We start from the raw sequence: 13,784 nt of genomic DNA, 5'->3' as shown, positions 1-13,784 counted from the left end.
AGGAGTTAAAGAGTATTATAATGATTAATGTTATGAGTCGTTAGCTCGTGATCGAGAAACACAATCGTGACAAAGGAGAAAATTATTGTTCTAATCATTTTTAATCTAATACTAATAACGATCAACCAAATGAGCTACAAACCTTTTGTATATTAGAATACAAATAAAATCATACAAGATGGAGTTATAAAGCTATTACATGTCTTGTTACTTACAAGAAAAGAGTGACGACGAACAAAAAAAAAAAAAAAGACAAATGACAAAGATGCTACATTTTCTTTCACTTAATTTATCCATGCCCTTTGGAATGATGGCTTGATAATCAATTCATGGTGTAGAACATCTAGCTCTCGATTAATATATGTTTTACTAATGTTTCATCACTCTGCACTAGTAGGAAGCTTGAGCCTGACATCCACCGATATGACTTCAACTCATCGTTCATGAGGCACCTATATGGGGGGGATGTATTCCTTGGTGGGCCCTATGGATCAGTAAGTTCCTCATAGAAAGATGTTTTATATTTTGAACCAAGAGTTGAACCGACAATGATACATCGCCTGCCCTTCTTGTGACGGTAAAGGACATTTATGTTTAGGCACCGATCCTTTGTGCCCTTACTGCCCAAAGAATTGATCGATATTGGTCAAAACTTCACTAGCACCAACATTGAATTCTCGAGGTTGTCTTCCTAAGAGCCATTTACGATGAATCTGATTGTGAGAATAAGTGAAGTGATTGATTGCTCTTTGTAAGTAGCTTGAAAGAGTTTTTAATAGTTATAGTTGTAAGAGAATTAGGCTATTTTCATTAGTTACACATAGTCCCTTTGGATGGAACTAAAAGAATGCCATAGATATTACTCCAAAGAAACATTTACTATTTCCATCTAGCCATTAGTTTGGGAATACAAACACATGGAGAAGTTTAGTTTGAAGCTTAGTCATAACAACTCCATCCAAAGTCACCCCAAGTCATCAATCATCCAAAGGATATCTAGTCACTAATAGTGAATCTAGTCATAACCTCATAGGGTTTGTTAAGGACCTATAAAGAAAATGATTGGTGGAAGATGCAAGCAATAGACTAAGTCTCACGCTATTCAAACAATTGAATGCAATAAAAACTCTTAAAAAGACGATCGTTGTTCCAAATGATGGTAGAGTCTCTAATGTTAGACTTGATAGAGTCTCACACTTGCTTGAGCATGCAGCTAATGATTTCACAAGTTGAAGCTCTCATAGTGTTGAGATGATTGTCGTTCATATCACTATCATGAGACCTAGAAAAGCTATCACAACATAAGAGAATAGAGTTGTTTTGATCATTTTCATTATCGACGATCAATAAAACTATGTAGATAAAAAACAAGTGATGACGAAAAAAAAAAAGACAGACTGCTCACATGGTGAAGGTGCTGTGTCGCAGAGGCTTGTTGTAGTTGTCTCACAGTTTTTGCCATTTCATTCATCGATGCCCCCATTAATTTGCTTTGGAAATGCCTTGATGATCAGTTCATGGCATAGAGCATCTACTAGCTCCTATAGCCTTCATTTTGGGAATGTTTTGCCACCTCAATAATTACTCAATTTGGTATGCACTAGTGAGAACCTTACGCTTGCGATCTACTAATGTTGTGTCCACTCGCTTTTCACAAGACATCTTTGTCAGAAAAGAAGAGATGAGATATTCCTTGAAGGGTCCTATGGATTAGTGTGGTAGAGCTTCAAGTTACTTGTGTGAAAAACGGATATTTTGAACGGAGTTGAACTTCATGTAACATATTGCCTACCTTGTGATGACAAAGGGCCTTTATGTTTATGCATTAGTTCCTTATTGCCCGAAGAATTAGAAGAATATTGGTCAAAATTCACCAACACCTTATCATCAACTTTGAATTCCCGAATTCGCCTTCCCAAATCAGCCCATTTCATTTTCTTTGTCATCTTCTCTAAATAGACTTGAGATAATTCTATATTTTGATGTCATTCTTTTAAAGTATGATAAACATAGGCATTACTTCTAATGTATCCGATGATAAGAATATGCGAAGAGGTCAATTGTTCTCTCATACGTATTTTAATGCCGATTATGAGAATATGTGAAGAGGTCGATTGTTCTCTCATAAGTATCTTGAAGGGTCTCTTACTAGTTACATAACTTTGTAGCAAGTTGTAAGAGAACTAGGTTACATATGTTGAGTTCACCTAGTCCTTTTGGATGGAACTACTCCAAAAAGTATTGGCTCTTTCTATTTAATCATTAGTTTGGGAATGTAGACATATGGATGTGTAGTTGGAAGCTAAGTCGTAACAAAACCATCCAAAAGAGTCACAAGAATCTCAAAACTTAATCGTCGATGATGTTTTAGCATCCTGATACTTCACCACATCTCACATAACGAGTTTGTGTGCCTCCTTTACCATATGAATGCAAGAGTGTCACGATGAAAGTCACACACTTGAAAAACTGATCGACCATCATCGAGATAGACCCATATTGCTCCACCTTCGACAAGGTACATATGAAGTTGGTAGATATGCTCTTCCAAGATCACTCTGACACCGACCATGGCTCGAAGGGACCCAAGTGCTTTTGTCCCTCCACCTTACCATACTAGCATGTAAGATATGTCCACACATATTGTCCCTCCACCTTATCATACTAGCATGTAAGATATGTCCACACATAAACCTATCCATGCTCTCCCATCTTAGGCCAATCAAATGTCCTATACAAGAGGGTGAGATGTTTATTATATGCTAGATGACCTACCTAGAGAGTGTTATCACACTCTCATGGGAGTTCATGCTCTCTATTAGAGAGCTGACATAAATTGAACTGTGATGGGTCTTGGGACAACAAGAATTTAGGAGAGTAGGGTTTATTATCAAAGACATTAATGGATGTCGTTTAGTCTATGGATGCAGGCAGCTGGAAAGAAGGCAGCTTGTGCAATCAAGGACGGGATCTAAGTAGCTTTGCAGGTTGGCATTCGAAGACTACTAAATGAGATCGTCAATATCCTTTCTAATAAGATTGACCCCCTATGAGGAGTTTTGAATAACATTAAGGATGTATCTTTCTTTTCTATATTCTCAATTTTTGGAATGGAATATTACTCATATTTATCGGGAGAGTAATCAACTAGAAAATTAGCTTGCAAATCTTGTAAGAATACAAGCTGGCATTGTCTTTTGGAAAGTCGAGCTACCTTCTGCCTTGGAGATTTTGGTTCATAGTGATGCAAACGGAAGTGATCGTATCAAAGTTGTTCAAGTTTTAATACCTTTTGTTTTATTTGGCAAACAAAAAAAAGAGTTAGTGTTGAAGGTTATCGATGCGATGCGGGTTAGATGCACCTTATTCCTTTTATTGTAAATGAGTCCCACATGGACTTAAAATCATCGTATCTTTCTTGAGGTCCATCGATGTTTTTTTTTTTTTTTTTTTGTGAGTCTATTATCAATCAATTTATGTCGGATAAAAGGTTGGATTATAGTCTATATGGCCTTTGTCATCTTTCAATATAGTTATTGCTAATTCCACTTTCTTGTTTAGCATTTGATAAGAATTTTTTCTCCATATGACTTTTGGACTATAAATATCTTCTTTAGACTCTGTTGTTAGGGTATCAATCTTGAGCACTCAATATTATATTAATGAAGTCTTTCATCTTCTTGAGTTTTAGCTAAATTACTAAATTCTAGAATATGTGAGATATTTGTAAACACTTGAGTGTAAGATTCTCTTCTAAATCTTGAAAAGAAGAAAAGTATACATTATTATTGATCTTCATCTATCGGATATATAGTTTGAAAAACTCGAACCACTACAAATTGGTACGTCTTTCTTTTTCTCTTACTCTTGCTTATTTCTTGCTTAAATTAATTTCGATGTATTTTTCTCTTTTCTTGATCGAAATATCAAAGTTTGTTAAAAAAAAAAAAAAAAAGATTGAGGAGCTCCATCTGCCCTCATGTAGGGCTCACATCAGAACTATTATTCTCGTTATGAGGTTCGCTTCATCTTCTTATATGTGTCTTATAAGTATTGTATCTGAGTCTTTTGACCATAGTTCAAGTTGGTCGGTCCAAGCCTTTATTCTATGTCATGTCGATTCTACTCCCATTAGCTATCATTTCCTTTCATATAGTTCTACTAATTTACATGGATAATGACGAGGGTTATCTCAAGCTCTATCATTTGTTCTTTGTGGCTTTTGTGTCGTTTAGGTTATCTTTATGATTCAATTTCCTTCGCTCGAGGAGAGGTATGCTCTCTATACTTTGAATGCGGATATCATACATCTCTTGAGTGGATCTGCCTCCTTCCCCATTATATCACACTTGGCCTTCAAGAACAATTGGTGAAGGGGTTACTCCTCCCATGCAGCCCCGATCCGTTCACCATGTCATCGGGACATGGTAAATTGTTCGATCACTTATTTGCTTTAATATTAAGTGTCATACGCTTAGCTACAATTGCTTTAACTCATGTGGCACCCAAGCATCATCGGTTTGTAAAGAGTCGACTTAGTTGCAACATCATATAGTCCATTAAGAACATGAAAACGACGACGGCTAATAAGGAGATGGATTGCTCCAAGCGAAGGTGCTACCTTACGGGCTCCTTGTGATTGTCTATGACAATACGAGTCGACAATAATAATCCATTAGGTAAACGAGTTGGATTACAAACCATAAATAATCCAAGTATGTAATTATACTTAAGTATGTGATTCTCGAATCCATTAGGTTCTTCATCTTTTTTATATATGACGTCACGCCCACCAAACATAACCATGCTGAAACTAAGTGTAAGCTCGTCTCGCACGTAAATTAGAATAGGAAGGATGGATTGCCAATATACGATTCATATGTATAAGCTCATCGCATATACATTCCCAAGATCTTACCATGAGAAACCATTAATTAAGGTTGATGATAGGTAGGTTACCAAAACTCTCTCTCTCTCTCTCTCTCTCTCTCTCTCTCTCTCTCTCTCTCACACACACACACACACACATACACACGCAGAAAAAGAAAAAAAAACAATAGAATGTTTAGGAAAATGCATGACAACCATTTCGTGGGCATCATCTCGGAATCAATCGAGTCCAACATGGAAGGGAATGATCACTGCCGTCAGCACTGGATCGTGTTACGTAGTACATACATATCAGTAAAGAAAAATCGTGTGTACAATATGATCTTTGTGTTTCCGAGTGAGGAAGGTAATAGAAGCATGGAAATCTATATTTACACAATATACTATGAATAATATGGGCATTGAAAGCCCCCCCGGCATGCATTGCATGCATTGACTAAATCATACAAAGAAATAATAAGTAAATGACATTTATGTCCACCAGACAAATAAAAGAAAGTAGACGATTGATCGGTTGCAAGGTTTCTAGTCATTGATATTAACGCGTTTTTCTACATTAATTTGCATATGGTGGACGCTTTAGACGACGAAGCATCTAAAACTTCAATTCTCTAAACGCGAAGCCGTCGATGAGTTAATGTGCATTGTTCGAGTGTTTTGAGTGCATGCCTGTTGTGTACATCCCAAAAGTACTTATTTCACTATATATATAGAGGTGGTGGCCGAGCGTGTGGAAGAACTCACGATCGCGCTTGTTGATGCCACAAGAAAATGTTGAAGAGGAAGAAGACCTCCAAGGGCAAGCAAAAAATACAGTTGCAGAAGATAGCGGACAAGAATGCTCTCTTCATCAGCTTCTCCAAGAGGAAAAATGGAGTTTTCACCAAGGCTAGCGATCTCTCCACTCTGTGCGGCACCGACGTGGCCGTGGTCGTCTTTTCCCCCACCGGCAGACCGTTCTCCTTCGGTAGCCCCGCCGTGGACCCGATCATGGATCGCTTTCTGTTGGGAGGTCTGTTCCCATCGTTCGGTTCGCAGGAGGAGCAAATCTATCGGAGGAAATTGGTCCATGAAAAGAACGGGCAAGTCATGGACCTGAGCCGCCAGGTCGAGGCCGAGAGGGCCAGGAAGGCGGAGCTCGAGGCGCAGCTCAAGGTCGCAATCGAGGGCTTGGAGTGGCTGGAGGACCTGGACAAAATCAGCCTACCGCAGCTGGATGAGCTCGTGGAGTCACTCGAGCTACTAAAGACTCGGGCCCAGAGCCGATTCAAGCAGCTGGCGTCCAACGTACCCTCCGACGCAGGTACGATGGCCGGTCATGCAGGTACTTCCGGGTCGGGAGGGACTATGGCCATCGATACAGCAGCGGGAGGGGCTCGGCCGATGATGAATCCCATGTTGCCCGCCCCCAGGGGGTTCGCGACCGATCCGGGCCCCTCTTCGTCTAACCAAGTAACGATCGTCGATCATGCGGGTGCTTCCGGCTCCGGTGGGATGATGATGATGGGTGATCCGAGATGGCAAGGCTTCCAAGCCATGCTGAACATTGGTTTGCCCATCACGGATTACTACATGGATCCGAGGGCGTCTTCGTCTAATGCATTCACGGTCGCCGGTCTACCCGGTGCTTCCGGCTCGGCCGGGTTCGGGGCTATCGATTCCGGATGGCCACCGATTCAAGCCATATTGAACCCGGTTCTGCCGCCCAACTCTCTTCGGATGGTGAACCCCTACGAACCGGTGGTTCAACAGCCGAACCCACCACCCGTGGAGCAGATGGATTTCAAGAACATTAATTATATGTACAATCACTTTTAGTCTTGTCATCGTACTACTACTACTACTACTACTAGTACTACTTTTCCTTAGTTCATGCTCTGTGCCGGACCATTGCCGACAATAAATTGTGGATAATATGTTGTCCATACAATCGATATAATCCGCCAAGGTTTCTTTCGTCGCAAACTTCCTTCCTTTCTTCGAACATGATTTATATTATGTTTTTGTTTTTGTTTATCGCATGTCAAGTCTTGATTGCCCAGGATGGATGTATCACATACAAAGGGGATGTATTAGAATACTTTGATCATATCGATCGAGCTCTTTAGATATATATTTTTTTATCCTAGGTGGACACATCATATACAAGTTGGACACTCATGCACTTTAAATATTTTATTATCTAGGGCAAATGGATCATGAGCAAACAAGACATTTTTGTTGCATGGAGCATTAGATTTTGTCTTTAAGTAAATGCATAATGCACGAAGGGATTGCTAAGATGCATAAGCAAATTCAATTCATGTTTAAGGAACTCGGACGATGTATGATGTATGTATCCAATAAGTTCCTTGTCATCCCAAAAAGCTGACACTATATGTCCAAAAGGAGATGACCTTTGGATATGCGAATGCTGCGTTTGAGGTGGGGGTATGAATGCAGCAGGGAAAGCAAATAGAGTTCCATTCCGGGAGGGAGGGCTCGGCGGTGGAGGGGATGGGGGATTGGCTGCTCGACAAGGAAACTCCACCGCAGTGTTACCACCACAGACGAAGCGAAGCCTCGCCGGAGGAGGTTGATGGCGTCGACGAGGTTGGGATTCCAAGTCGTCGGAGTCTCGAGACATACAACAACGATAACAATAGCCTGTCCACTGGTGGATCCCGTGTCTCATTCTCCATTTGGATTGGCTGCTCCACCCACCTATCACTCCTGCCCGGTCTCGCTTTCCCAGCAACACATCATGCAACCAAACCCAAATATAAACAACCTGATATAAGGTCTACTACCATGAAATATTCCTTTCGGTTGAACCGATTATAAAAAATGTAAGGTAATATCAATATTTACTTCAAATATTGACTCTCTCGGTCATGTCTGAAGATTTCTTATTCACATGGGTTTGAACTAATAAAGTCAGGTTGATCCAATCATTACAGACATTTCCTATATCATTTTGTCTCAAGAACACCATCCAACTGACTTGCTCAATGAGTGCTCCAGAGAGAGCGCTCCACTCCCGACCCATAGCAATTTCACTTATGATAGACGAAAGTATCTAAAGTATCTGATGCATCATTTGTGGACGAAAGTATCCCCACCTTTGATGTATTCTCCGAGAGTATAAGCATCTACAATATACAAAGAGTCGTTAGTGGATGAAAAAAGCATCCGAAGTTTTGATATATCCTTCAAGGATAAAAGCATCTCAATGTTTGATGCATCATTCACCTAAAGCATCTAATGTGTTTTTTGTGAATAAAGACATCCAAAGTACCTAATACATCCTTCATGCAAAGAAACCCTAACATCGCACGTGACCTTCATGAACATAAGTGTATCTAATGTATGATGGATCCAAAGCAACTAAAGTGTTTGACGCATCCATCATGTAAAAAGGAATCTAAACTTTCAATGTGTCCATAAACATAAACATCTCTAATGCATGATGGATCCAAAGCATCTGAAGTACTTGATGTGTCCTTTGTGGACAATCCTAAACATATGAGAGTTCCAAGATATCTTTCACAAATAAGAGTGGATGAACAATTCAATAAGTGGCCACCTCAGTCGTATTGTATCGAATCAATTGAGATCCAACCTCCTTCTCTCAATTCTTGTGCTAGATTGGTTGTAACCTAATCTCCACTATCCAAAGTGGCCATCCTGGTAACACCATGTCAGATCAGTTGAGACCTAATCTCTACCGCTTAATGTGGCCATTTTGATGACCCTAAAGTGGGTTGGCTAAAACTTTCCTTTGTCGCCTAATGTCATGTCAGCGCTTCGGCAACCATATAGTAGGTCAAATGCATCCTCTCTCTATCACCTGATATGGGCACCTCAGCTTGTTCCACCATCTGATGTGGTTATCTCGATGCCCTATAGTAGGTTGGGTAATGATGGGCAATATACCTTACCCTGAGACATATGTTATGTATTCTCGTAAGAGTTTGATAAAAAATACTCATATCGTATACTCAACAAGAGCCCCTTACATACGTTCCTTTCAATAGAGAACAAAGGAACCATTTAACCACTACATATGATAACTCACCTTTGTTGGAAGAAACTATTTAGTCATTATATATGATAACCCACTAATCCCCAATGGAGACACCCTATTAATACTGACTTGTCAACCATCGATAAGGAGACATAATCCTCATATGTCATCTCATGGTTCAAGCATTTATTTGATTTCATTTATTTCATTCGAATGTATATCAAATACATTAGATAAAATTTTTAAATTTGTTAAACATCAAAATCAGGGCTAATTATAGATTACCTCTTGTATTTGGACCATATTAGCATCAGGATCCCTGTACTTCAAAAATTTATATTGGAATCCCTATAGTTTTAAAATTTATATTGGAATCCCTAGCGATTTTATCGGTAAACAGATAATTTCAACATATGAAATGAAAGGGATATTGAAATTATTTTTTTACCTATCACTTTCGTGTCGATTCGACACATGATGTCATATATTATGTTTTTTTATCAATATAGCTAATGATGTTAGAGTAAATGAAATTATTTGTTACACTTTTAGAACTATAGGAATCTTAATGTAAATTTTTTAAGTATAAAGATCACAATACTAATATAGTCCAAGTATAAGAGATAATATGTAATTAGCCCTCAAAATCATTAGGTATCAATCCCACTCAACCCTTAGTCGAACTGGGCCTTAGCTAGACTTAAATCGGATAGGTTTTCAACTAAAATATAATAAAACTAACATTAAATCAGCACAAAACTAGTCTTCAATCACTCTAGATTAGTCTAGTTACATTCGAATTATTCTAATTTGGTATAAACAAAACCGGGCTAGAATGGACTAAAATGATTTGGTTCAACCACTATAGAAGGTTTTTGACCGCGGCCGCAATGGGCCACAAACAAGGGTTTTGAGTACACTAAGAGCAAACCACACATCGAGCTACGAGGTGTTGACCCATCCGTTGAATCGAGTCGGGTCGCACCTATCGGTAGACTGCATTAAGCCTCACCAAGATAAAGATCTTTGTTCCTTGTTGACATGAACAGGCGATTCTCCATCATTAAGTATGATAAAAGAATGGAGAGTTTCCCACGAAGGAAGAATTTAATAATCAATTAATTGATGGCATAAATCAGGAATTAGATTTCGATTGGGAATTAAGTTTTATTGTTAGACTACTCATACAAGGAAACGAATTAATCTATCGAGGGTAAAAAACTCTTAATTATAGAATTTAAATTTGAAGGAAAAATATATTTATAATATTTTGGAAGACTGCGATCATGGCACCGATTTGCAAATGCAGGATGCGAAAGCATCTAAACTCCAATTCAACTCCACCTCCCCAAACGAACTTAGAAATCAGTGGAAGCTTACATATGCGACGATGATTTCTAACAGTATATATACCGCCACCCCCACCCATCACGCCTACATACGTACGCCATACAACATCATGAATGTGGTGGGGAAGAGGAAGACCTCAAAGGGCAGGCGAAAGATAACGTTGGAGAAGATAGAGAAACCTACAGCTCGTTACGTCAGCTTCACCAAGCGAAAGCATGGATTGTTTACCAAGGCCAGCGATCTCTGCACTTTGTGCGGCACAGAAGTGGCCGTGGTGGTCTTTTCCCCCGTCGGTCGCCCTTACTCCTTCGGTTGCCCGGACGTGGAGCGGGTCGTGGATAGGTTTCTTTCGAGCAATCCGATTCCCGCTGCCGGTTCGCATGCCCATCGACCCGGAAGCGTGAACCATCGAGTCACCGAGCTGCGAAACCAGATCGATGCTGAGAAAGCCAGGAAGACCGTGCTCCGGGCGCAGCTCACGGCGGTGTCGTCGGGATTGGAGTCGCTCGACAACTTGGACGGCTTGGACGTGCGGATGCTTGATGCGTTGGCGGAGATGCTCCTGCAAATTAAAACCCAGGCCACCAACCGAGTCGTGCAGATCTTGACCGGTTCGGGCGCGTCTTCATCTTACGCGGGTACTTTCGGCCCCGGCGGGGTTCAACCCATGCTAAACCCGGTTCTGCCCGATCCGTGGGCATCTTCATCTAACGCAGTTACCGTCGATGATCATGTGGGTACTTCCAGCCTCGATTGGATCGCGAACGTCCATTCAATAGGGCAAGGGTTTCGATCTGTGCTAAACCCGGTTCAGCCCATCAAGGAGTCGTCCACTGATCCGAAGGCATCTTCATCTAACGCATTCATTACCGGGGATCATCTAACGCGAGGCTTTCAACCCGTCCTCAACCCAGTTCTACCCATCAATGAGTTCTCGACCGATACGAGGGCATCTTCACCTGAGGCAGCTACTATCGCCGATCACGCGGGTACTTCCGGCTCCGGTGGGATCATGAACGTCGATTCAAGATGGCAAGGGTTTCAATCCATTCTAAACCCGATTCCACCCATCAAGGAGTTCTCGACTGATTCAAGGGCATCTTTACCTGAGGCAGCTACTATCGCCGATCACGCGGGTACTTCCGGCTCTAGTGGGATCACGAACGTCGATTCAAGATGGCAAGGGTTTCAATCCATTCTAAATCCGATTCCACCCATCAAGGAGTTCTCGACCGATCCGAGGGCATCTTCACCTGACGCCGCTACCATCGCCGATCACGCGGGTACTTCCAGCTCCTGTGGGATCACGAACGTCGATTCAAGATGGCAAGGGTTTCAATCCATTCTAAATCCGATTCCACCCATCAAGGAGTTCTGGACCGATCTGTTGGCATCTTCACCTGACGCCGCTACTTTCGCCGATCACGCGGGTACTTCCGGCTCCGGTGGGATCATGAACGTCGATTCAAGATGGCAAGGGTTTCAATCCATTCTAAACCCGATTCCACCCATCAAGGAGTTCTCGACTGATTCAAGGGCATCTTTACCTGAGGCAGCTACTATCGCCGATCACGCGGGTACTTCCGGCTCCGGTGGGATCACGAACGTCGATTCAAGATGGCAAGGGTTTCAATCCATTCTAAATCCGATTCCACCCATCAAGGAGTTCTCGACCGATCCGAGGGCATCTTCACCTGACGCCGCTACCATCGCCGATCACGCGGGTACTTCCAGCTCCTGTGGGATCACGAACGTCGATTCAAGATGGCAAGGGTTTCAATCCATTCTAAACCCGATTCCACCCATCAAGGAGTTCTGGACCGATCCGTGGGCATCTTCACCTGACGCCGCTACTTTCGCCGATCACGCGGGTACTTCCGGCTCCGGTGGGATCATGAACGTCGATTCAAGATGGCAAGGGTTTCAATCCATTCTAAACCCGATTCCACCCATCAAGGAGTTCTGGACCGATCCGTGGGCATCTTCACCTGATGCAGTTATCACCAACGATCATGTGGGTAACTCCGGCACGATCGGGATCGCAACCGTGGATTCAAGATGGCAAAGCTTTCAACCCGTCCTAAATCCAGTTCTACCGAAGGAGTTCTCGACCGATTGGAGGGCGTTTTCACCCAACGCAGCTACCGTCGTCGATCACACAGGTACTAGTGGCTCGAGTAGGAACGCGATTGTCGATTCGATAGGACAAGGGTTTCGATCTGTGCCAAACCCAGTTCAGCCCATCAAGGAGTTCTTGACCGATCCAAGTCTGTCTTCGCCTATTGATGTTTCAATCGGTGATCACGTGAGTCCTTGTCGCTCGGCCAAGATTGCGACAGTCGAAGGGCAAGAGGTTCAGGTTTTGTCCGACAGGGAGATGGATCAAAAGGTGTGTTCGTCTAATGGCTCGGGCAAGATGGTCATCGTTGATTCAGAATGGCAAGGGTTTCAACCTGTGCTAAACCCAGTTTCATCCGGCAGGGAGTTGTCGAGAAATGGTTCTAAACAGAGAAGATTAGCATGACCTATACACAAAGATAACCTAAAATGGTACTCAGAATTTTCAGATTCGAGGATTAGCATAATTTTGTATAAAGAATGATTTATGTTTTGACATACATTTAGTGTATATGTAAAAAATTGGGAGTAGAACTTTATGGATTCCTAAGAAGCCGTTGGAATTGTTAAGCGGCTTATGAATGCCTTTTGGGTGCATGGTTTTTTTATTGAATTATGCAATTAATGTATTGAGGAATATTGGTCTTACATTCCTGTAAAAACTTATAAGATGTGGCATTGAACCGTCCTTCGTTTTTTGTTAGAGTGAAAATATTATAATTTATGATATTGATATTATTATATTATAATAGAGTTTAAAGTCAATAACTTAATATTGGTGAAGCTCTAATCAGTATCATTTCAATTCTTTAGGCATAAAGTATATAAAGAGCTAGTGCATGACTATAAAAAGTAATTCTTAATTATCAGTAAATAATATCTCTTACAAATTATATATGTTGATGTGATTCAAAATTCATAATATCTTTTATATGAGCAATTTGAAAGTCTACCATTGCTTCCCAAAATGTTCCAACTTAGTTACCTCTCACTTGAGCCTCATATGAAAAATGAGTTGAAGTCGTTTCAGCATATCACAAAATAAAATTATCCAACGAAGCATAGCAGATGGAGTACTTTGTAAAATGATAAAAGCTTCTCAAAATAAAAGCTAGTTATGAGCCCGAAGACACCCTATGACACGAAGAAGTAATCATCAAAATCTATTAGTAAGTATTGATAAGCCCATCGATAGTTTAAGTGAGGGAGAATGTCACATACGATCATCGCGCAACACCTTCATCAACATGTTTTGTTGTTTTTGTTTGCTTGTACATGTGTTTAGTAGCATGTTTTACTTTATTTTTATATGTATTTGCTTGAAAACTACAAGTAAAAAATAGTTTATAGAGTTACAAGATGATTGCTCATTAAAATGGGCAAAACTATCCTAAAATGATTCAATTTCACTTGAAATAGC

At 41.0% G+C, this 13,784-nt stretch overlaps 2 protein-coding genes across 2 annotated transcripts; both read left to right on the top strand.

Moving 5' to 3' along the window:
• Positions 1-5,646: 5,646 nt before the first annotated feature.
• On the top strand, positions 5,647-6,760 carry LOC103983744 (agamous-like MADS-box protein AGL62). Its single transcript, XM_009401016.3, has one exon. It carries the CDS (start codon positions 5,662-5,664, stop codon positions 6,706-6,708), a length of 1,047 nt encoding a protein of 348 aa, XP_009399291.2. The 5' UTR covers positions 5,647-5,661; the 3' UTR covers positions 6,709-6,760.
• A 3,595-nt stretch (positions 6,761-10,355) lies between these two features.
• Positions 10,356-13,052, top strand: LOC135639116 (uncharacterized). Its single transcript, XM_065152888.1, has one exon. The coding sequence runs from the start codon at positions 10,356-10,358 to the stop codon at positions 12,768-12,770; it is 2,415 nt and encodes an 804-aa protein (XP_065008960.1). The 3' UTR covers positions 12,771-13,052.
• Positions 13,053-13,784: the final 732 nt, after the last annotated feature.

The sequence above is a fragment of the Musa acuminata genome, chromosome BXJ3-5 (genome assembly GCF_036884655.1).
Source record: "Musa acuminata AAA Group cultivar baxijiao chromosome BXJ3-5, Cavendish_Baxijiao_AAA, whole genome shotgun sequence".
Taxonomy (NCBI): Eukaryota; Viridiplantae; Streptophyta; class Magnoliopsida; order Zingiberales; family Musaceae; genus Musa; species Musa acuminata.
The sequence above is the reverse complement of the archived record's forward strand: the minus strand, read 5'-3'. Positions and strand labels throughout refer to the sequence as shown.

What these genes read in the sequence shown, in the direction of transcription:
- LOC103983744 (XM_009401016.3), top strand. Translation starts at nt 5,662, where the DNA reads ATGTTGAAGAGGAAGAAGACCTCCAAGGGCAAGCAAAAAATACAGTTG.
- LOC135639116 (XM_065152888.1), top strand. Translation starts at nt 10,356, where the DNA reads ATGAATGTGGTGGGGAAGAGGAAGACCTCAAAGGGCAGGCGAAAGATA.